This window comes from Fringilla coelebs (genome assembly GCF_963513975.1).
Source record: "Fringilla coelebs genome assembly, chromosome: 1".
In the NCBI taxonomy this organism is placed as follows: domain Eukaryota; kingdom Metazoa; phylum Chordata; class Aves; order Passeriformes; family Fringillidae; genus Fringilla; species Fringilla coelebs.
This window is the reverse complement of record NC_140028.1, coordinates 67,824,918-67,849,712: the sequence shown is the minus strand read 5'-3', so window position 1 is coordinate 67,849,712 and position 24,795 is coordinate 67,824,918. Positions and strand designations below refer to the sequence as shown.

The 24,795-nt window shown below is 39.5% G+C and overlaps 1 protein-coding gene across 4 annotated transcripts in view; it reads left to right on the top strand.

The window, feature by feature from the left end:
• FHOD3 (formin homology 2 domain containing 3) overlaps positions 1–24,179 on the top strand; it is a 372,140-nt gene extending 347,961 nt beyond the window's left edge. For 2 of the 4 annotated variants that reach the window (XM_084215775.1, XM_084215778.1), the window contains 5 exons: positions 2,152–2,323; positions 4,198–4,359; positions 4,799–4,875; positions 5,151–5,188; positions 18,361–24,179. In XM_084215775.1, coding sequence (XP_084071901.1) covers positions 2,152–2,323; positions 4,198–4,359; positions 4,799–4,875; positions 5,151–5,188; positions 18,361–18,430 — 519 coding nt within the window. In that variant the 3' untranslated portion in view covers positions 18,431–24,179. The remainder of the gene's footprint in view (positions 1–2,151; positions 2,324–4,197; positions 4,360–4,798; positions 4,876–5,150; positions 5,189–18,360) is intronic. The other 2 variants (XM_084215777.1, XM_084215776.1) reach the window with 2 other exon arrangements.
• The last annotated feature ends 616 nt before the right edge of the window (positions 24,180–24,795 follow it).

The window sequence follows — 24,795 nt, the reverse complement described above, 5'->3', positions numbered from 1 at the left end:
AAGTTTTCAAAAGCATCAATAAATAGAGATGTTAAGCAAATCTTAACTGTTTTCCTTGCTGTATAAATAGAGAATGAGACACTTCATTCATCGTAGGGGTGAGCCATGGAGTAGTTCATGTATCTATCATAAAGGGCTCCTGAAGGTGATGGTCCTGCTATATTCATAATAAAAGTTTATTGATCTGAGAAGCATCTTTTTTGTAATGCATTTTTTGTTCAGCATTAAAGCTTTCTTCAATTTGCTGAACATAAACAATGTGGCTTAATGCTGTTTCATAGTGGTGGTCATTTTCTCACCAGGCTGGGGTTTGAACAGCAATTTATGGCAACATCTGAAAATTAAGGAAATGAAATAAAACTTTTGGCTCTAGAGCTTTGCCCCCAGTGATGGTTTGTGCTGTGTAGCTTAGGACATGGAATGAAAGTTACATTAATTTGCCTGTTTATGCCAGTGTGTAACTAATCTGTGTGAACAGGAGCTAACAGTTATGTGGAGGCTTTACCCTTTGGAATTTTTTGGAAATTGTATTGATTACTGAACAACTCACATTGTATAAGAGAGTAGTCTGAATGCAAAAATGGCATGTCCTTTCATAGGAGTTTTTCTCTAATATTTTTCTGTCTCTTAATTTCACATGTGAAACTCTAGCACTTGCATACTTTTCACATCAAAATGTTGTAAGCTAATCATTTAACAAGAAAACAAACTTCTAGCTATCAAAATAGGTCTTTTACTGATATATTTAGCTCAGTGCCTTGTAGGGATTATTGTTTTGCTACTCAGTTAACTTGCTATTTTACCCCAAAAAAGTCACTATGTTAAAATAGAATCATCTCATCATTGGTTTCCAGATTAAACTTTTTCAGTTTGCAGTCTTGAGATGGGGACTTGATCAAAGCTCTGAAAGTAGGGCCCAGTTTTTCAATTTACCATTCTCTGACAGAAGGGCTTTGCAGGTTTGCATCCCTTTAACTGACTGGCTTGATATCATCAAGTGAATAATTAATGTTGTTTATTATGCAAAGGAAGAAGAGAATGCAGCACTTGTCCTTTCATCTGTGCTGAATTAGAGTAAGAAAGATTAAAAGGAATAACAAAACATACTTCTGTGTCTGATGCTGGGCTGATATGAGTGAGAGTACCGAGGTTTATTATTATCTGTTGATGCCTGTTTGCTGTCAACAGGGTCGGTATTTCCTGCAGTCAGGGCTGCATTTCCAATGTGCTTTGACCTTTCTGTAGATCAGAGCACAGTGGTGAATACCAGCATCCAAGCCCTTTGGAGGCAGAGTCTGGGAAGGGAGAGCAGCCCAGCAATGCAAGTCCTTCTCTGTAGGAAGCACCCACTTCTGCTGCTCCCACCCATTCCTAGGTGGTTGTTTTGGTCACTGGTGGGGCTGCTGCACACCCACACTGTGTGTGCCCAGCTAGTGTAGCTGCTGATGTTCATGTAGTCGTGGTGACAAGGAAGCAGAAGGCAGACTCCTCTATCTCTTGTAAGGTTTTGTTTGTTCTTCTGACTTCTGACTGCAATTTTTGTGTTTCAGCCATAAATAATTTGTCTGGGTGTTTTGGGACCAGGGACTTGTTAGCATTAGTGGTAATGTGTATTAAAGTTACTTGTAGATAATTGTGTTTTAGAGCAGATTGAGAGTTTTCTGAGCAGTAAGGCAGAGAGGCAAGAGGGAAAGGTGTCTTTTCCTAGACCACTGTCCCCATTTTGCCTTGCTAGTGAAAGTTGATTGTACAGAAAAAAAAGCAATTTCTTTTTTATTTTGGGTCTCATGCTGTTCCTCTCAGCATTATGCCTGACCCCAGATCAGGCCCAGTCTGGATCCAAGGTTTCAAAGCAAGTCCTTGCTTTGTACCTTTTACTATCAGACATAAGGTCAAAATTACAAAGCTCGAGCTAATGCATCTGTTCTTCCTCTGACTGTGTCTGCTCCCTGCTGTCACCCTGCTTCAGGTTTATTTCTGGTCAGAGTGAATGCTCTGGAGAGGAGCAGCTGTTGCTGGACTCTTTTGGGAATAGCTCTACTTCAAACCAAGCCTGGGAGGACACTTTTTTCCTTGCAATTTGCAGTCGATCCCCTGGCCTATTGTCCATGCTGTTCTCGGTTGACACAACAAATCCTTTTCCTCCCGCAGTCCGGCAAGTTCTCCAGCAGCTCCCCGCCCTGCCAGGGCCAGCCCCAGGGCCTGCAGTACGCCGAGGATGCTGCCGAGCACGAGAACATGAAGGCTGTGCTGAAGACCTGCTCCGTGGGGGGGGACAGCACCATGGCCCTCGGCGTCCGCACTCGGAGCCGCGCCAGCCGAGGTGAGCGCCAGCATCTCCTCTTGGCCACGGTTCTTGTGCTGGGGCAGCTGCACAGTGGCCCAAACGTGGGTCGTGTGCCCCTTGCGTAGCACTCACAGCTGGAAAGGTGGAAGGGGAAGGAGAACATCCCAGGGGCATTTTCATGATAGAAGTGATTTAAAGCAAGGGGATGAAGAAGAATTTTCCGGACGTGTCAAAACACCTTGCATTGATGGTGACTGCCCACTAGCACACCAATTCTTGTTCTCATCATGAAAGCAAAATGGGCCATCTGGAGAATCTAGGATGTGGTTTTCTCTTTATTTTCAATAGAAGCAAGTAGAAAGCAGCAATTCAAATTCAAGTGAAAAGACCTTGCAGCATTTTATGAATGACTGGGGAGAAAATGTGTAGGAAAAAGGTGATGTGTCTTTTAACCACCTCCCTGCTAAACTGCAAAGGTAATGGGTACTTGCTTTTGTGTTCCCTTTGTCACTCCCATACTTGCAATACATGGATGGTTTTGGAGTAAAGATGATGCACCAAAATTCAAGTCTTCATTTTCTTACCTGGCATTTCTTCTCCTTCATATCTGAATATCTTACACTTTCTTGATACCTTTTTTTTTTGATACAACTGATAGCACATCCACAGCATTCAACTCTAAGTCTGTGTATGTGTAGCTTACTAAGGCTTAAAACCATGTTCCTGGCTAATTCAGAAGTTTCACAGCCCCAGTGTAAGAAGCCAGTCAGCTAACTAAAGTACAAAGATTAAATAATTCAAGCTGGACTGCAACAAGCTGAACAGCTGAAGTAATCCACTGAATGCTGATGAGGGGAGTGTCTTGATTGTGAGAGTCAGCTTGTGTTCCCCAGAAAAACAGCAGAGGCAGAAGATGGGTGAACCCGACAAGAGCTTGTCTGTTATAGTAGAACTGCTCCTGTAAAAGCAAGGAGACCAGCCAGCTGAGTAAAGTCCTAATTAAAGCTGTTCATGGACTTCACAGATGTGGTATAAAATGGCCTGATTGGTGATTTCTTAGCTGCTTGCAATTGTACCACATCCACTTCTGCAAAGCTCATTGTCAATGTTCACACTGCACACTAGCCTTCAAATAATTTAAAAACAAAGTGCACACGGAACAGTAGCCAGTTGTGGAGGAACCCAAAGATGTATTACACAGTGCTCTGTGGGGTAAGGAGTGCCAGGGCCTTGGATTTGGAAATATGGCTCACTTGTTTGTTCGTGGTTTTAACCAAAATTGCTTTCAGCTTTTCAGCTTTCCACTCGCAGCAGAGCACACACAGTCATGCCAGCTCTGTGATAAGAAGGTGAATTCTTCATTGTGAAGGGGACAATACATGTCAAACCACATGTTATGCCCTTTTCTTGTCTCCTTTGCACTAGGTTGTGATACAGATGCTCAGAAATTGTTACATCTTTCTTTCTTTCAGTACAAAGGGACCTGTGTTTCAGATTCACATCAATCTCTAAGATATGCCATGTCTTCTACTGTCTTTGTAATAGGAGCAGTGAGAAACATGGTCACACAACACTATCCATCCTTGGCTTGTTGGCAGCCTCTAGCAGGCATTTGCCAGTTGTTGCTCAAGAGCAAGACACCACGGCTTAAAGGAATATAAAGTGTGTATATAAATAAATATATTTTATAATCGTGTTTGAGTTCTTGGCTCCCTCCTGGTGCAGCAAGGAGTCTAAGCTATTATTTAGAAATATTCTCCATTAGGCAGCTGCTTCTTTTTTGGTTAAATTGAAGTCAGGATGACTGAGCTGCCTGCTGTAATTTCCCAAAAAAAACAATTGCTAAACCAAAGTGATGCAAGAGACTTCCTCTCCTCTTTTCCCTAAATTCACTTGCTGGACTTTTCCAGGCCGTATCGGTTCGTGGAACGCTGGCAACGACGACTCACCGAACGCGACGGATGATGCCGCAGATGAGATCATGGATCGCATCGTCAAGTCCGCCACCCAAGTGCCAAGCCAGCGAGCGGTGCCTAGAGAGAGGAAACGGTCACGAGCAAATAGGAAGTCATGTGAGTATAAATATAAATTGCTCCAAGTAAGGGAACGTGCACATATTTATGTATATCGGTGTAGGAACCAGGCCTTTGGTAGGCAGAGGTGCATTGGGAGTGGCTTGAGTGTGTGCTGATGATTGGCTTATGTTCCTTTTACTATTGTTTAATCAGTGTTGTATGCAGTGGGTGACTCTGTCTTCTACAGAACTTGAAATGTCCTTAGCAGAATAAGAAGAATGGTTTATGGTGATTTATGGCAGTGCTTATGCATAACTAGAGAGTTCAGGTCAGGACCTCAGATGGAGACTGCTTAAAATGCTGTAACCTACTGTGAACTGGCATAAAGATTAATAGTTGTGTCTGTAGCTGAACTTATTCATAAAGCAAAAATTAGTTTGAGATATTTCGCCTTTTAAAATCTTTCTCTCTCGTGCTGTATGCTATCTTTCCGCAGCCCTGAAAACAAAATGTCTACTGCTGCTTGGCTGCAAAGTGGTTATAGAGGAGTTTAACTTCCACTGGGAAGAAAAGGTAGCACATTTATAAGGTGGTCTTTCAATGGTGTAGTGTGGCCTTGGGAATGAGCTGCGACACCCAAGTTTGATGAGTTTGGTTTCATGGTTTAGTAAATCCAGTGTTTAAGAGGTGATGAACTTTCTGGGTTTGTTTGTTTGTTTTTTTCCTAATGTGCAGAAACTAGTGCAAATACTATGAGAAGGATAACTACCCAAAGAACGTAAGATTTTAGTGTTTAAAGTCATTAACCATATGTGGCTTTTTGACTACCTTTCCATCCATTTTTTTAGCATTTCTGGGAAGTTAGGACAAAGAGGAGACAACAACAGTGAGTGAAAAATGACACAGATTTTCTTTCTTGTGGAGTTGTTCTAACATAATGGGTGATCAAAACCATTTGGTATTTGCTATAAATTAGCATGTGCTGAAAGCATATTCACTTTCCCCAACATGCTAAAAAAGGATCTTATGCATGTGGCAAGAGCAGAGGCAAAGTGGACACTCTGGTTAGAGAGCCAGTCTCTAAACAAAGAAAATGAGCTGACACTGGATTGTCTGTCTTACTTTCTGTCATACACTGTGCCTTACCTTTTTCTGGCATCACCTGCTGCTACCCACTTCCCCACACAGTTCTGGCATTCTGCACGTGCTGACTGCTGCAGTTGGCTTGTGCAAATCAAAAAAATCTCCTGTACGTTTGCCTATTTCCATGCTTTATCCCTATTTCTGTGGTTTATCCCATATTTAAGTATCTCCTCTGTTGGCAACACCGTCTTCATACACACATATACCAAAACCTCTTATTCCTAGTTCTTGCCAGATACCTTTTTTCCCTAGGAAGCACTTGCTGCAGAAGCAAAAAAACAGGATAATGATAATAAAAATACAATATTATTTTTCAATTGAACTGTCTTTTATACTCAGTAAAAGCATTAACGGGGATTAAACAGTCAGTAAATGTTTAGGCTGGGACTGATTTCCATTGTAATTAATCATGATAGAATCTAGCTCTTGTGCTTGTTTGTTCTTCAAGATCTGGATGAGACTCTTAAGTGGATTAAAAGACAGTTTCAAAACAAACATAAAGTTCAGTAGTTTAATGTCCCTTTTAGCTGACATGTGCAGAAGTGTGGAAGGAGAATATCCTAACTGAACTGTTTCACTCTGATAGATAGTCAATATACTTGGATGATGAATTAATTAAGTAGTTTATCTTTAAAATACACTCAGCTGGACTGATAATATAACATCTCCAGGAAATGAAGAGAGATCAGCCATTGCTAATGCATGATGTGAGTTAAATGAGCAGAAGATATTCCAGTTAGAAACACATAAACATATAAGAAAGCAGATTTTTAGACATATCTCAATGATTCAGATTAGCAGACACTACAATATTTATTACCTGTAGAGCAAAGAGACCCTATTATCTGATAAGTTTGATTCATCACCTTCAATCTTCAGACTCCCACACACGTCTTTTGACTTTTGCCATGAGCTTGGTATTCAATCTTTTCAGGAACATCAAAGAGAAACTCACTTGAAAGGAATTATTTTCCCTGTGCATCATGTTGCATATGTCTCATTGCTTTCAGTGCACAACTGGAAAACTTGTCAGGCTTACTTAGCATTCAGCAAAGATTTTAGTGAGGATGAACTGAGACACGTGGTTTTTAGCAAAATCAGAAACCCAAAATATTTATATGCAGTTGCACTATAAATGTTTGCTGTGGTTCCAGCAGAAGGTTCTCATGGGCAAGGGATTTTTTCTCATAAAAAAGGCAGTGAAATGTGAAGTAAAAAAAAGAAAAGAAAACCCCAAACTAATTAATCAAGTCCTTTATAACTAGGGGAAAGCAGAAATAGGTTTATGGAAAATGTTATGTTAAGTTCATATTAAATGGTTGCAATGGGAAAATGAGACATCTTGATATGTTCATTTGAAGCATTTTACCTTTTGTGGTTGTTGACCAGTGTGACTGTATCTGGTATGGAGAGAACTCAGTTAGGGCATAATGATGTAGAAGAGTTTGAAAGCTCAGGGTAATCATCAGAACTATAAAATTGGAAGAGGAATAAGGCAGGGAGTCATCCAACAAAAGATAGATGGAAATGTCTGTATCTGTTGGTTGAAGATAGAAAGGGTCACTGCTAAATCAAGGTATGAATAGTAGGAAGGAATTTGTTCAGTGGGAGCTGAAGTGAATTACAGAAATCTAAGGTAAATGATAAGTGCGTAACAACTGAGTTCCTGTGATGATCTGGAGAGATTCTGTGCTAGACCTTTACACGGTGGAAGATTTTTGGGATAAAATTTGTCATTTAGAAGTACAGTAATCAACTGGAAGTCACTGCCTTATGGCAGATGTTCAGTGACCTGCCTACCAGATACACTGGAGTGGCATTATATCTGAGAAAATAACATTGTGGTTTTATTTGTTCATCAGAAAGACACAGGATTGAATGAGCCACAGAAACTGAAATGCTCTGTCACCCCCTCAAGGTAATCGTTCAAAGTCAGCTTCAAAGGAAGTTGCCATGGGAAGATTCTGCTGTGGGGTTTTTTTTTCCTCATATTCTGTGTGTAAAAAAATAGGCTTCAGCCACCACCAAAGATGTCAGTTCAGCATGTTTTAAAAGCATAAAAATTAAGTTGAAAATCTATTGTTTCTGGTCTTGCAGTCTGAGGGGAGCTTTCAGTGAGAAGGTTTCCCATAACATAACATGGACATATTCAACTTAGCAATGAAATAAAGATAATATAATTAGGATTGTTTGGTTCTCTGGTAAGTTTAGGAAAGCCTTCAAAAATGGTGCCATAACAAACAATGAGTGCAAGGAAAAGTTGGGATAAGAAAATTTTAGGAATCACTCTACTTGATATTCCAAATTTCATAAAGACTAGCAGTATCATCTATAAGATACAATGTTTTACTTACATACATTTAATTAAAGAGCCTCCCCAAAACTCCATAATAGCAAATAGGAAGATACTACTGGGTTTCTTTCTTGTCCATGCTGTCTAATTAAATACAGATCCCTTAAGGGAAAATCAGCCTTCTCAGGATTAGGCTCTTGCTATGGTGCCATCCCTGTGTTGGTCTCATTGAACTGGATGGATCTGTCTCAGGAGAATGATACAATTCCTATGAGTCAGCATTAGGAAAAATCACTCCAGTTTATTAAACATGAATAAGCATACGGAAGATATTTGCACTAATTCTAACCTATGCTGGGCAACACTTGTGCATGCTTAGAAATTGAGAGAAACACTTGTGAAATAAACAGAGAGAAACACTTAGAAATAAATTGCCAAACAGGGCTATTTGTTTATAAGGAAAAAGCTCTTTAAAAATGGCTTGACTGTGCAGCACTGTTTGGATCTAGACATTCACCTCACCCTGGAGGATGAACTATAAGGCAGGGCCTGGGTGTGATTGGTATTTGATCATGAGTAGCACAGTGATGGTTTTATCAGATGCTGCTGGAGACACTGCAAGGGGACGGCACAGAGTGAGAGGTTTGTTTTCCCACACATTATTTTATCTCAGAGTGTCTCTGTCTGTGTGCACACACTCCTATTACTCTTAGATTTTATTAAAATTTAAAATCTGCTTTAGATTTGAGTTAGAAAAGAGGGTTTGGAATGCATAATAATTGAATCACAATTTAATTTAATATTTATGCGAGATAACACGATCAAACTGATTTGTGATATTTGAAAAAGAGAGAGATGTGATAATGCCTTGTTCTTTTATCAGGCCTTGAAATCATATGCTAGCCTAATAACGACAGACCTTTGAGGTATGGAAGCATCTCATAAGGATTTATGATTTATTTGTGTAATGGCTTGCAGGGAGTAACAAATACTTACAAAATATGATGCAGAAATGGGTCTGAGGCACCACTTGAGTAGGTGGTGGAGATAGGAATTGAGTCAAGCTTATCTGAATCCTAGACAAGTAAACTCAGGGCTGGTGGAATAAATTTAACTACAGAACATCCTAGGTCAGGTATTTCATACTGCAAAAGTAAAATAGGAATCAGCCTGGTGTCATCAGGTGCTAAAATGTGGGAGAGAGCTGTGCCAAAGAACCAGGCATGGAGACCAGCTTTAGACAAGTTTTAGTACCACATGCAGTGCTGCTTTGGAATAAGCATGCTATAAGCAAACAAAGAACTACATGGGACATTGTTTGAATCCAAATAGTGCATTTATTTTTTGTTGAGCATTCGTAGGGTGCATTATTTAACTTTTTCTTCATATTTTCTTTGTTATTTTCATTATTTTTCAGTTTCATGTCTCTTCACTTACTTTTTCTGGCTTAGAGAATGTACAGAAGTGCCAAAATACCAGGAGGGAGACTGTTCTTCTGGTATTTATAGCCTGACTAAAAGCAGGAGTTAATGGAAATTATACTTTAAAAAAAATGAAAACCTTGCAAGAAGAAAGACTATATAAAATGCTTTAAAGGCAAACAACATCACTTTGAATTTGCAATTACTTATTTAGGATTTGAGTAGCTGGATCCTATCAGCAGTTAGAGTATGAGGCAGAGTAATCTAGTTAGTGATGCTTATTTAGTAGCCATTCTTTGCATTTAGAAAAAGTAAATGTATGACTGATGGTATTCAGTATCAAAGTCTGTTTGTCCCTTCACAAAGTACTGAGCCTTCAAAAGGCCAGCACATGGTTTTAAAAAAATGTAATTATTGAATAAAAATAGAATGTGAGATAAAGCACTTTGAGCTCTGGCAGCTGGAAGGTTATCTCCATTCGATGCCAAGATAGCTTGAGTCTTGGATGCCTTTTAAGTAATACATTCTTCCATCCTAAAGATGGCAAGATCTTTGCAGAAGTTGGAGAATAGAACTCCATGATCTACAATAAATAAAAACAAAACCAATGAATTTAAATTATTAATTGCACTTCATGAATTAATAATAAATGCAGTTGAGCACAGTAAGCTCTAGAAATTGAAGTATCTGATTAGGGAGAGGTCTCTGTAGTCCCCTATCTCATCTATGCCAGAGGCTAACATCAACAGCTGCAGGAGAACAAACAGGAGAGGCAGTATTATAGAAGCACAGAATCATTCAGGTTGGAAGAGACCTCCAAGTTATCAAGCCCAACTTTTGCCCAAGTACCACCATACCTGCCATTCTGCTGCATAACCATTAGCCATTACTTGTGTAACCCATAGGACTTGCCATGAGTTTTGATAGCTATAAATTTATTTAAATCTTGAGGCTGAATAGCTGGTTCCATGTTTTCAGTTTTGTCCCTTGTAACTGATGGCATAAATAATTGTGATTGTTGATGTCAATACCATTTCTGAGTTGGCACACATTTATTTATAAGTGTTCAATTTCTGCTTTACAATGTGTATTATGGAGTTTTTCAATATCTTTCTCTTAAGATACGTGATTTTGACAGGTAGGGGTAGACATTCTACTTATTGCATGTTCAAATGTATAGTACCTATACATTTTGTTGGCAGTCTCCATGAGTTTCAAGCCATATCTCTCATACCTCAGGGTTTGTTCAAGAGTTTTTGCCTGATCCTAGCACTGTAGAGGGAACTTGCAATCATCCTGTACAATTTTTTGAAAGGCTGCTTTAAATATCTATTTTAAAAATGGCTTGTTAAAGAGGCTTAAATTCATTTTCCACTCACTATTTTAGAGGAATATGTGAGTCATTTCTAAAATGAATATTATTCTGATAGAAATTATTTCTTCTGGGGCTCCTAGGCTCAAATTTTCTGATTGAAACAGCTTTTTTTTTTTTTAATAGAGGTCGCATAACAAATTATCCTAGCCTGCACCAATATGTGCATTCCTTAACTTTATGTTAGACTCCTGTACCACTATTAGAGATTTTGTGGATTGTAGGATTTGCTTAAAACTGGGCAATATTGTTGTAACACATCACCTGAAAAAGGGGTGAGAAGTCATTGCATTGATGTGGGAAGTCAGAATTATGCCATGCTTACAAAAACTACATGTCTTTTATCCCTGTTCATTTCACATCACAGGGAGAAGAGAGATATGAACACTACACATTCACATGCACATGTACATGACAACCCAAGCACAGGGGGTGTGGTGCAGGAACTAGGAGAAAACTGCTGCTCTGATGGGTGGTCCCTGGTGGGTTTAGAGTAGCTGTCACCTCATGGGACTAAGTGCCGGTCCAGGTGCAGCCAGTGTCCCCCCAGGATCTGAGAGCATAGGCAGACCATCCTTGTGCTGTGTCTCCAACATTAGGAGAACCAAATGAAACTTCCCATGGGCTTCTTCTAAACAAGGACTTACAAGTGCTGGAATCTCTCTGGCCACCTCTTCTTAGCCAAGTGGCACTTCCTTAATTTTGGAAGAGAACAAGCTGAAGGTAATGCAGGGGAAACTGCAGGAGATGAGCAGCTGATAAAGAGCAGCTGCTATTAGTATTATATGTAGAAAAAAAAAGCTGTTCCTGTTCCCTGATCACATCATATTGGCATTGACATTTTCTATATAAATACCATTATGCTACACAGTTTTGCTACTTTTACAACTGTAGTTCTGTAGGAAGAAGAAATAACTTTACTCCATTTGTTTGCATGTTACAGGACATACAAATTGTTTTCACTTTTCCCAGTTTGTCATTTACTGCTTCAGTGAATTCATCTGTATTGTCCTCTGATTTCATTTGAATTGATATCTTTTACAGGTAAAGGCTTTTGAATTCTTGTCACAGGATTCATTCCCAAAAGTAGGATTTAAGTATCTAAAAGTAGGATTCATTCCCAAAAGTAGGATTTAAGTATCTAAAAAAAATGGGGATAGTTGATTTGCACACCATTATTCCAGAGATGATAGGATATGTATTTTGTTCTCTTTCTCTCAGTATTAAAGTAAGTTGCAAATTTTTTCCTGACAGTAATTTATTCCTTATTTTCATCTTCCTTCCATCCTGAAAGATCGTGTCTTTCAGCATCCTAGTAAGAACTCAGCGGCACTGAGTTGCTGGCTGACAAAATCACTGAGTTCTTCTGGAAAGCACCTCATGTGAGAACGAAAGAAGGCAGAGAGGTACAGGGCAGCTTTCATGCTGCCTTTCTAAAGAAGTGCAGCAAACACCATCTCCTGCGTGGCTTTCCAGAGCAGGGCGCTGCCACAGCTGCCAAAGGGAGCCCTCTGCTGCCGCCAAGGAGATTAGCAGGAGGAGCTGGGAAGGCAGGGATTTGCGCGGGCACGAGTGTCTGTCAGAAGTGTTTGGAGGGAAGTCTCTCTTAGAAGAAGAACAAAAATGTTTCACAAAAAGCTATTTTGCATTTATCTTGCCCCAGCACTGTAGCCAAGACATATACATATACATATATATATATATATATATACACACATATATATACACATATATATATACACACACACATACATACATATATATGTGTGTGTGTGTGTGTGTATGGCTTTCTCTAGGCAGAAAAACACCATCTGATTAGTGAATTCACAAGATTGTTTTGATCACAGTTATTTTTCACCTGATGGGCTCATAGAGAGGATTCCTTTTACTGTTTTATTCCCCAGCTTGGATTCCTAATGGGAAAAATTAATTTGCATTCCACAGAGTCCAGGTGCTCAAGCTTGGTCACACTCCTCTGCTAAGTCACTCTCCAAGAGACATCTCTGTGTTCAGAACCTGATAAATACCCTTAGTGGGTCATTTTAAAATTCCAAATCAAAGGTAAAGGCTGCAAGTCATAACACTCACAGTAGATTATTTACTTTACAGTAGATTATCCTATCTCCTAATTTTTTCCAACCTGTGCATATTTAATGCATAGTCTGGTCTTGAAAACAGCGTATAGCGACTCCGTCGTGACTCACTATATACTCTGTCATGCAGCCTTGGTTGCTGGTGAGCTTTATACTCTTGATGCTTTACCTATTAGTAGTGGAATCACTTCTGAGTGGTGAATTTAAGTGGGAGAAATTATGAAAGAGGTGGCATCAGGATTGCTTTTAGTAGTAACTCTTCATAGTGAAAGTCATGTAAATTAAAGGGGTTTTGTCACAGAAGGCTTTCAAGGAAGGAGTTAAATCTTCTTTTCTGCCCTACTGTTGAGACTGCGTAAATGATGATCTGTGGAACATATAAAGTTGGAAACTTTAACAGTTTCAACTACATGTTAAATATAACTTTGAAAGCACATATGCTCTTCATATGCAGCCCAGGTTCTCTAAAGCAATGTTACTTTTTGTTCCCCATAATATAAGCCACCTGGAGATGAAAAAAGCAAATTTAGCTTTCCTTATAAAGTTCCAGTTTGTCCTTTCCCACTGCTAGATTTCTTGTTAGGAGAGACTTGTGCCCTCTATGAAGTACTGACAGAACTCAAAGCAAAGCTGCAGAATAATAATGCATAATAATGTGTTGTTTCTGAGAGCTTTCTATGTGGCTGACCCAGACAAAGACCCCATTTTAGTTGTCTGTACTTCTTCAGAGAAGTGTGTGATATACAAAAATTCACCTACAAATCTCTGTAAGAAAATCACTACCCAAAATGTTACAGCATTTCTATTAAGCATTTAGGCTTACTCGTGTTAAGCAATTATATATGCATAATTAAACATAACTTTTATGGACAGTGGCATAAAAATATGACAAGGATTAAAAAAAGAAAATATGAGCAAGGCTGTATGGATTGAACTTTTGAGTTGCAAACTGCCGTTGCTTGGACTCACTGCAATAAAGTCCAAGACAATATGTTGAATGTAAATATATGAAAACATAGACTTAAGAATGCAAGCTAGATGTGGATAGGTAACAGAAAAAAAACCCCTAAGATAAATTAAATGAAAAGAGATGCTGGAGCTGCCACATCTTTGTAGCAGGAATGGCACTCATTCTGTGACTGCCTTAGCAGGAAAATGGTCACATCTATTTTGCATTACAAGTGACTCACACAAATGTAGACACATGCCAGAAGCCATTGAAAATGCAAGAATAAATGGCACCAGCTAGATTGATCATTACTCTTTGTTGAATCTTAAAAAAATAAAAAAAGTATGGAGAGAGGAAATTAGAAGTGCTATATATTTGCTCTTTAAAGAAACAACCAAACCCTAGATAATTATGTTCTCTGACTAAGAGAGAAGAAAGAGAAGCTATGCTTCAGTAATTACTCTTTTTAAAAACTTTTCCAGCATAATGCAAAGGCTATGTATCCCTGTAGATTTTGACCCAACAGGCAGAGTCAAATTAATTGAGTTCATCCTAAGCACACTGCATTCTGCCAGAATATCAAATAGAATTCTAGATTTCATGATTAATAAAGAATATCATACCCTCTAACCCCAGAAAAACAACATTTAGTTTCCTGGTTATGGGATCTCAGCAGGCTTTGCTTGTGACAAGAGTAAAAGTTATTTTCTCTCTGTGTTATGTTTCTTTAGCAAATGTTTTAAAAATTGCTCAAAGAACCTAAAAGGTCATTTGAAAGTCTTATTTTTATTGTCACTGCCTCCAAAATGCATTCCATAACTCAGTTTAATGTGATCTGCAGCAGGCCAAGAGTTTTACAAGCCAAGATATTATGTCTAGTCCAGTTAGAAACATGACAAAGTTCAGTGAAGCAGGGAGAGTGAAGACCTAGGTTGAGAAATGTAATTTTGTCTTGTCTATAAAACACGGAAGGAAAATATCTCCCCGCATTCAGTTTTGATGACAGAATATGTTCCTGACCTAAGGTAGAGGAACCCTCCCAAGCCTTATGAGGAAACAGACAAATGACTGAGGACATCTGTGTAACAGAGTGTCAAGACAAGGTTCACCCACCTCCCTCAGCAGTTTTGCTGGTGTAGATAAGTCGGCCTTCTCCCGGTTTCATCACCCACAAGCCTTTATATTCAACAAATCAGTGCAGAGGATAGTGGGGCTGGAACTGGTGTTACTATGTGTGCTGCACCCATCCACTCTATCCTCAGATGAGAAAATGTACTGTAATTTCTGCATAGTAGATACAACTTTTCTACCAAGAGACCCTTTATTAAACTACTTTAAACTAAGTACATAATACTTCAAACACCAGGTGGCTTCGTTTGTGTCATACTGGCCTGTTACATTATAGGGTTAAGAATTTCCTCATTGGAGTCTGGACCATGGTTCTGTCAGCTGTTATCCTTCCAGTTGCTTATTGATGGTGGACAGCTTAAATCTTGCCAGTTGCCACAGTATATTGCAGTATTTGGCCCCACATGCTTAGTTTGTACAAGTCAGCAGCCATCAGTTTTTATGGGAATCATTCTGTCACTGAAAATATTCTTCACATCTTTACTTTTTATTATTATCTTGACAATCTCATTATGACCACCAAAGTTCTGCATTGTTTGGAGGTCTTTTTTTTTTTCCTCTTTTTTTTTTTTTCTTTTTTTCCTGCTGGAAATTTCCTGCTTAATACCTTAAATTCCTGTAATATTTTAAACCCAAGTTATCATTCTCTGTAATAAAGGAGAGCTAAGTTAGAACCTAGGATTGTTTTGTTTAATTACAGCTGCGTATGTCCCAGAAATTCATTGAGTATTGCCATTCCTACTTGTTTTGCAGTGGCACAAAAAATACAAGTGTGGGGTTGATCTCCAGGCTTCTTGTGTGGATCATACAGCAAACCCAGAAAAGGGCACTCGTCTTTACCACCTGCTACATACAGGATTTCTTTCCTTCAGTCATCAAAGGGTTAATACAAAAGGATGTCAGTCTAATACTTTAGTATGTTTGATAGGTAGGCATCTGGAGATTCAGAGATTTATCTTGTTTAAAATAAAGAGTACTTGCTTTTTCATGAAGATGGTTTCTACCATGGTATTTTAACTCCTAATTATGGTTTCTGAATATAAACTCCTGTAGTTTACTTCAAAGAAACCTATATATTATTGCAGACCATTTGGCTTTTCCTAGTAAACTACTAATTCTCTTACTCAGGCTGATGGAGAAATTTAGCAACTGTGTTCTGTTTGGTAGAATTTAGAGGCCCTCATTCTCCTTTCAGTTGTTAGATAGAGTCTCAGCTCAATTATTTGCGCAGTAGCAATTGTACTGAACTAAAGAAGGTTGTTCCAGATTTATCTTATCATAAATAAGAGCAGAATGTAGCTTAGTCCAATACCTAAACAGTGTTAGCATAGTACATCAGTTCCTGTGAAATGTTTACAAACAGGAATAACAATTTGTTCTCTTCCTGTCTGACAAGAAAAAAATAGCTTTGTTTTACAGTATTTGCTCAGTTTGAAAATGGGAGTGAGTGACTGACTGAGTGAGTGACTGTGGTCTGAGAGAGTTGGGGATATGTGTGAGAGCAGTCCTGAATGCTTTTGGTTTGACACTTCCACAGAAGAGTCTAAAATGTGGACATTCATTCCACATTTGGTTTTCCAGTTAACTTTTGCATCAATGGGAAGATGAAATGTCATCTAGACAGCCACCCTAGGAAAGTTTGGTCCCCTATATTTTTTAGCATGACACTATTGTCTGGTGGCCAAACAAGTTACTGTGCATGTTTGACTGTTGATATTACAGAGGGTAAAGAAAAAAAGCATTCAGGGGATAGGCAGTGTAGGCAGATAAGCAGGTGAAATACACAGGGAAATCCTTGGGTTTAATATGACAGAAATGTTGCTACTGCAGCTTTCTTGGATTTATTCTTCCACTCCACTCCTCATACAGTTAATTTTGATATAGAAATAAGCATTGGGTGATTCACTGAGACCTTAAGATCCTAAGGTATTCCACAGAATATATGTCTAGAAATTATCACTTGTCACCGTGGACCTTTTGAATATCAAATCTGAGAAGCCAGAAAGAGTGCCAGTGATAAAAACTGACTCAAAAGTCCTGTTGGCTATTCTTTACCAAGGAGATCAAAGCATTTTCTGAAGTTTATTTCTCTCCTGGTAGTACTTTTTTGGTCTTTCTTAAACTTAATTTTGGCAGTTTTATTTAACCTTGCAGTGCTTTAAGCTAAGTGTTGGTAAACTTGGGAGATGTTGCTGATCAGTACTGTAGGAAAAACTGGGTATCCTAAAAGGCTGTCATGCAGCCCCTGGTGGTGTTTAATAATACAAACAATCTGTGAGAAAGGAGTGAGCTTTGGAAAAAGTTTTCAAGTCAGGGTTTGATAATGGAGAAACTAGAAATGTGGCATTCCCAGCTCATTTGATTAACATCAGTATCTGATGAAAGTGGTTTGATAATCAGAAATAGACCCCAATCATTCAACCTGCATGGTATCAAATGTTCAGATATGCCATATTCTTCCTTTATCTTATCCCCTTGTTTTCTATGCCAATCCATTCCCTTCTCTCGCTCCTATTCAACCCTTGAGTGTGACCACCCAGTTTCAGTTACATGGACTGAATATCTCACTAAATGAGAGATCTTAATTGTGCTAAATGATGCAAGAACTCCTTGACCACTCTTTGCAATTGGTTTCTCTAAGATTAGTTTCCTCTAGAGTTCATTGTTTCTAGGCTCCAAATATATTCTGTTCAATATTAAGTCACTGTTTATGCTTTGCATGAAGCTTGAACTTCTCAATGTGCATTTTGTACTTGAGGAACATTAAAGTCTGAACACCCCACTTATGTCTTGAATTAAAGCCCATCCACCTGAAAATCAAAGCACCAGTAAAACTAGAAGGACGCTGATGCTCAATGTGTGCAGTCACACAGTCACTTGTTTCTGAATAAAAAAGGCAATCACAAATTTTGAGACTCTTTTCAGGGCTAATGTTCAGAACACTCTATGGAAAATTAACAAACAAGAGTTTGGCTTAGATTTATCATTTAAATTCAGCTAAAATGCTGCCGACTACCAATAGCAAAGAGGGCATAAATGGCACTAGGATGGGGGAACATTACAAAAGAAAGGGGAGCATGTATGAAAACAGTAGGTTTAATGATTTTAATCAACTATAAAGTACTCAATTTTATAATCTTTTAACTTTGGGGAGGGAGAGAGTTTTACAAATTAAAAGATTCTCAAAGGATTTAATAGTGATACATTCAATAGATCCCTATAAAGATCCCAAAGCTCTTTTAAAAATTCTTATGAAATTATAAAATAATAAGGCAGATGATACTTGCTATGGAGTGAAAACCCAATTCAGAGAAAAAATTCAGAGAAACAAAATTCTTAAAAATCTGGGATATTTTTCCTTAAAACTTTTTGTTGACTAAATGTCAAATGACAAATGTATTTTTGCCTGTTTGGAGTTGCTGTTGATGCTCCCATGAGTTTGTCATAGGGCATTGCTCAGTGTTTCTGAGCTTGAGGCCCTAAATAGATAGCAACTTTTGATTTGATTGAGCTTGCATGTTAAGAGGGGATTTTACAGCTGAAAGTCTTGTGTAATTACTGATTCTAATTGTTTGCATTTTCTTTGTTGTTTTTTGCTTTGTTTTGTTTTGTTTGGGTTTTTTTGGTTTTGTCTGCTTTTGGAATTCACGACTGTGCAGTGAGAAGGACACTAAAGAGCGGGCTAACACCAGAAGAAGCCAAAGCACTGGGCCTCATCAGCACTTCTGAGATGCAGGTTTGACATCCCAGAGGTGGCCACCAGAAGAGCCGATCATCTGAAGCACACAGGCTGACAGCCCTTCAGCGTGGCATTGGACTGCCAGCCTCCTCTGCTGCTCCCAACGTCCCTTCCTCTGTTAGTTCAATTTTAATAAGCAACAAAAAGCAAAACCCCACGTCCAGGGCAGAAGAAGGGTGTGCCACAGCTCAGCGTGACATCCGGACGGTAACTGAGGAAGCATTTGAGTGTTCCTAAGTGAAAGCACATGGCTTCTTCTTCTCATGGTGTGTTGATGGGGGTAGGAGGGGGCTCTCTGAGTTATCTGTCATTATGTGAGCTGTCTTTACATTGGCTTTCCTTGTGCCCTGTTTTAGTCACCGTAAATGTATGGCGTTTTGTCAATGCAAGGAACAGTCCTTAAAGAGGCAAAATAACTCCTGTTACAGCAACCCAAATTTCCCTCAAGCAGATTCATTAAGCAAAGATGCACAGTCTGTGCAACCCTGTGGTTTGTTGGGTATTTTATTATTTTGCCTCCAAAGAATGTAAAAATGTATGTGTACCTTTGTATATGTACAGAATGAATGTGTGGACATGTGTGCATGTATCTGTACATATGCGGTCATGGTGTGAAATCATGCTTTTGCTGAAGCCAGCTGGACCATGATTTTCACTGTGGGGCCTTACTGTTCCACCTGGACAGGAGGAAAAGAATGTCTCTTTTGCAGGAACTCAGTGTTGTTCAGTGTGATTCACCCTGTGGGGCAGGCCATGGCCTGCAATACAAGTGGAGCGTTTAGGATCCTGAATTCATGTGTGTTAATGCACACCCATACTGTACATAGCAGCATGCACACAGAGGAGAGAACACAATTCCCCCTCTTGTTGAGCTGTGGTTGTACTCTGCATTTGTACAGTTTCAGAGAGATCATCAACAATTTTACGTACTCGATAAATGCATTTGGATGCTAAGATCAAGTTTTGTTCACTTGCCTGTGCCCTTCATGCTGCTTTTCTCTGCTGCAAGATAATGTGGTGGTGATTTTATTTCAATTTAATGGATCTGAATATGAAATAGCCCTGCTAAAAAGCCTGCTGTGTTTTTGCTGTTCTTTACTGGATTTTTGTGATTACCCTTGATACCAGTGGAGTGGGTACCACAGTAAACAACTCCAATATATTTGCCCTTATGTCACAGTTTTATAACTGAATTTTATAACTGCCCTCAGCATGTTTGAAGAACCTTTAGTCAACTCATCTGCCTTTAAGGGGAGGACATGTACAGCAGTGAAGATGAACAGTCACCCCAGCCAGTGCTGAAGTATTTAAAGAGAACTGCAAACAACAATAACACAAAGGGAACTTTTTAAGCCAAAGTCTGTATATGTCCAAAAGATCCTCAAGGATGCACAAGATTGTCTCTTTCCATTGCCTTAGCCTCTAAGATTAAGGGTATGTCTGCACAGCAGGAACAACTAAGACTTTCTTCAAGCTGGTTAACTGAGGGAACTGCAGTAGTTTAGTCATGGTAACAGGGTTCCATTTTGACTGCAAAACACACTTGGAAAATAGAGTTAAATAATAGTCTATGCTGGGGTCCTAGTGCCATAGCAATGTTGCTTCTGGCACCCAGGCTAGGTCAGGTACTTCAGGTTATTCTACTCTGCTCCCTTTAAGGACAGGATAATCAGTGGAGATTGTTCAAGAGAGTCGAACAAAAATAAACCTCTGAAAGCATGGTCATCCATCACATTGCATTGAGCACAGCATCCAAGCCATGGCAGAGCCAGGTAGCTGGCAACACTGCAGGGAGACCTGGGCTGAACATCCTACCTATGCTGTCCACCCTCTTGATTGTAACATTTCATTCTTTATCTGCCAATGCCTTGAATCTCCCATGGAATAAAAAGTCACTAATGAGCAATGGTTCTTAAGAACAACATTGAGTTTGATGTGATTTTCCCCTCAATTTGTTAAAAAGCTGATTTTACAAGTAGACAGGAGGCAGTAGTGGGGTAATCAATACAATATGTTGTGTATTTGAAGGCTATGGAAAGGAAGAAGCTGGTTAGGAAACAGAAGTGGCATATAACTAATTTCACTGTAAAATAGGCAAGACCTGTGAGTATCTGGATTCTAAAGTGGATCTTTATGTGCTGCTCACCACTATGGACTTTTAAAATCTTGCTTAAGGATGCTTAGAACAAAGAACTGAAGGTAATGGGGGTTTGTGGAGGTGTTTGAAGTCTGAAACAAGAGGAAGACACCCTGAATGTAAATGGTCATGTTGAACTGTCCTACTTACTAAGTGATAAAAAAACCAAAAATGCAACAAAGTGCATTTATGCTGTCAGAGACCCTATATTTGATTGGAGGGAGAAAATCAAAGAAGTCCTTAAAAATTAATATTTTAATTAAAATGTGCTGAATGTGCAAAATTGGTGACCACTTGGCTGTTGGTGGCCACTTTCTAACAGGGAACAAATTTGTGTTTCATTTAGGCATAGTACAGCATCTGTCTCTGAGACATACCATAGCTGGTGAATTACTAATAGTTGGGCAGATGTATTTTCCAAATTGTGCAAAAATTGTGCAAAACTTTATATGCTCTGTATCAAGGAGAACAATAAATATGAGGAATAATATAAGTTGGGATAGGTTCTGTGGAAAAAAAAGGTGATTTCTTTCAGATTCTCTGGATGTATCTTACATGTGAAGCAGATTCTTCCTTTTCTGCTCTTCCATGGCATTTGTTTTTCTGTTTGTGCTCTCTGTCTGTAAAACTGATAGCAGCTTTTCTGAGGAATAACTTGGTCTTGTTTATGCACTAGGATACAGTCAGATAAATTCCACTGTCCTCACTGTTTATTGCAACAGGATCACCAGACATAGACAGTGTAGCACAGTAACTACAGCAGAGATTTCCATTTTGGTTCCTGATAAAAAAGACCGACTAATCTGTAAGGGGAGCAGTATTTCCTCCAGAGTGCCAGCATGTCCTGACTGGGGGACTAACATTTGTGCCCCTTCATCTAGCTAGTGGATTCCAGATGAAGTGGAGGAATTCATTATATCTGTATGCCTCCCTCTGTCTAGTGAGATTATAACCTTCAGGTTTTGAGCTGCTGCCTGGCCTTCCATCATTGGAAGAGCCCACCATAAGGATGGAACACTGGTTTTAAATTTTGTGGGAGATACGGATTGGTTTCTGACAAATATAAAAATCTTGGATACACAGTGTAGTAACACATGTTCCCATTTCTCACTCAGAGATCCATGAAGGCTGTTTTTAAACACTTGCAGCCATAATAACTACCTCTCTTCCCTTTCTGATAGACACAGTCAGCTGCAAATGCAGTGCCCAGAGCGCTGTGTCTGCCTGACTGCCACCTTAATGCCTTCCTGATTTGGATGCTGAAGTAAGCTTTAGCACATGAAATAACCTCCAAAGGGAAGCTATCCTAATTTTCTTTCATCTCACTTGATGTTTAAAAGCAGACTGCATGCTATATCTCACTCCAGTTGGAGGCATGGCTCAGTAGCAGTTGCAGTGAAGAAACCCCCAGGGAATGCTTGTGTGCCACACTCGAGAGCAAAAGATCCCTCACAAAAGTTAAATTCATCACTCTTCACTTTTCAGTCAGGCCAGGCACCAGATTCATGGATTCCAGATGTTTTATAGCCCCTTGGCTGCTATGTATGACCTTTCTGTTTGATAGCTTCTTGTCCATAATCCAAAATCAACAAAAAAAAGGTGGTTTAATGAGGGCCTTTCTTTCTCCCTCAAATACTGGAAGTAGCTTCAAACATGGTTTTAAAAAGACATTTCTTTTTCTCTTTTGACACCCTTTTTTAAGGAATCTTTGCAGTGGCTGATTCTGTCAGAAAAATAACACATCCATTTTGTAGACAGACAAGAATTTGGCTTTAACACAATAGATACTCTCATGTCAATATAAAGATATGAGTTATTGTCCCAATTTAACAGAAATTTTGAGTCAGTCATGATGTGAGTGAACAGCAAGGGCCTCCTATAAGGTTCTACAGGACAGCACCTTAAATCCCTGGTGTGCCGTGCTCTAAATGTACCCTGGCCAACACTGAAAGCTATTGAGAAGTTACATTTGAGGACTTCAACAACCACCCCAACCCCAGGGGCACAGCAGGTGCAGCAATGGTTCCTTCTGTCAGGCACCTGCCCTGCAGCAGCCTCCCTGGGGATGTAACCACGGCAGGTAGCTGTCCAAGATGTGTGGCTGAGGGCAGTAGTCTGTGTTCAGGTTCGCTGTGCAGCTGTGGTTATTGCAATGCTTTCATTTCCCAGGGATGAGATGAGAACAAGGTGCCAGCCCACCAGTTTCACATCCTTCATCCTTCCTCCTTCCACTGCAGCTTGTGGGCAGGCGCACACTCTGCCTGCCTCTATCCAAAGGATGCACAGGGACCTGGTGTTAGGCAGAAGCAGGAGCATATTCCTCTCTCCTTTTCACTCCTCTAGCTCACTGCACATGTTCCAATCCTCCCATGACCTTCAAGGCAGGCTCAGTGTGCGCTGGTGGGCAGCCTGACCCTGGGACACAGTCGGATGGTGGCTCTGTGCTTGCAGCAGCAGGATGCAAGAAACACTTGTTTAAGCTGGAAGGGATACGAATGTTGATGTTCCTCTGGAGGAAAAACTGCCAGGTACTTACAAGCTCTGAAAGAAAATAAACTGAAGTGGTTTTGAATGAGAAAATGCTTGGTTTAGGCAACCATTGAAAGCCATTCACAAACATTTGAACAGCATGTAAGGCCCACCTTCCTTTGCTTCAACTGGGGCAGCAACTAGCTCAATTGGCATTTTAGATGCAAAAGATGTGAACCCCAGGAAGTTTTTGGCAAGCAGTTTAATAGTTACATAGCAAGGAGTTTCAGAGATGTATAGTTTGATGTTTATGCCAAAAAAAAAAAAATTCTAATTAGTCCCATTTCACATTGAGTGGCAGATAGAGATATATTTTGTTTAATCACTATATAATACAGAGGCTTCTGTGAAAGAAAAGGTTTATTTGTAGCATTGGATACATTTCTCCTTTTTAAAGACTGTCTTTGCGCATATAGTGTCCTTTTTTTTGTGAGCTGGGAATTGTAAAAAAATGTAAAGTAGAAGAGGACGTGTTTCTTAGGCAAAGGAGAAATACTGTAAAATTGTGTAAATGTCACTACTCATGTTTTTCCATGTTCTGTGTAGCATAGTGTAAAATAGGCTCTCCAGCAGTGTTATTCTGTGAATTGTAATTTAAAAACAAGCCATGCATGGTCAGAGATATTATCTACAGGTCTTTTTGGTTGAGTTTTTGGTTTTGTTTGTTGTTTTCTCATTTTAGGTGAATTCATTCTATGTTAAATTTAATTGTCCATGAAAATGCATTTTTGTTTCTGTTCTATTTCATAAAGAACTTTAATTACTCTTTAAAGATTTTATTACACACGAAACTCACCTACCATTTGTATTGATCCTTGAGAAGCTGTGTCACGTTTAGTGTAAACTGGGGGGGATTTTATTTTTATCTGCCTCTTTTCCCCCCACTCTTCCCACTTAACTGTCTGGAAAGATCCAATCACACCCTGTTTTTTTTTTTTCTGTGCCATGCAGGGTCAATATGGAAAACTGACCACAGACCAGTGTCCAAAAGCTCTTGATATAAGTAGTTAAAAAGCTCACCTCTACAGCGTTATGTAAACACATCTTGCAATAAAGCTTTATAAAGCACTGACTGAGCTGGTTCTGGTTTTGTTGATGAAGCCAATCAAGGGAGCTTGGGTGGGAAATGGATGGGAAGGGGAATCATGAAGTATTTTTCCTCATATCCTCCATGTACCTGCAATGCCATCATGTGGACATCCACACAGCTAGCAATAAGCCATCTGAGCATGATCATAAAAAGCTGATCTTTTACGCCTAGTTCCACAGTTTGAGTCTAATTCCTAATCTTGAGTGAGGAAAGTGAAAATGTATCTCTGGTTCTCCAGGCTTTCAGTACTCCAGCCCTACAAATCCTCACTTGAACATACATGGACTGCCATCATCTTGGAGTTGGTTCCTGCCTAAAAAATACTCTGTGCACAGAGCACACAGCACACAGGTATGGGATTCACAGAAGCAAACATCAATAAGATGAAAGACAACCTCTATGTGAGGAAGCTTTTTGCATTGCCTCTGCATCAAGATGTGAAGAAGCACTGTCCCTGGCAGAGCTTCAGAGCTGTAAAGGTGGCCTGTAAACAAGACTTGCCTTCAGCTTGGCTGAAATACTTTTCATGCGTCATTGTGGAATGAATTTTTCTGGTGGCAGCCCATGAGCATGCCTGGAGAGGCAGTGGTCTTGCAGTT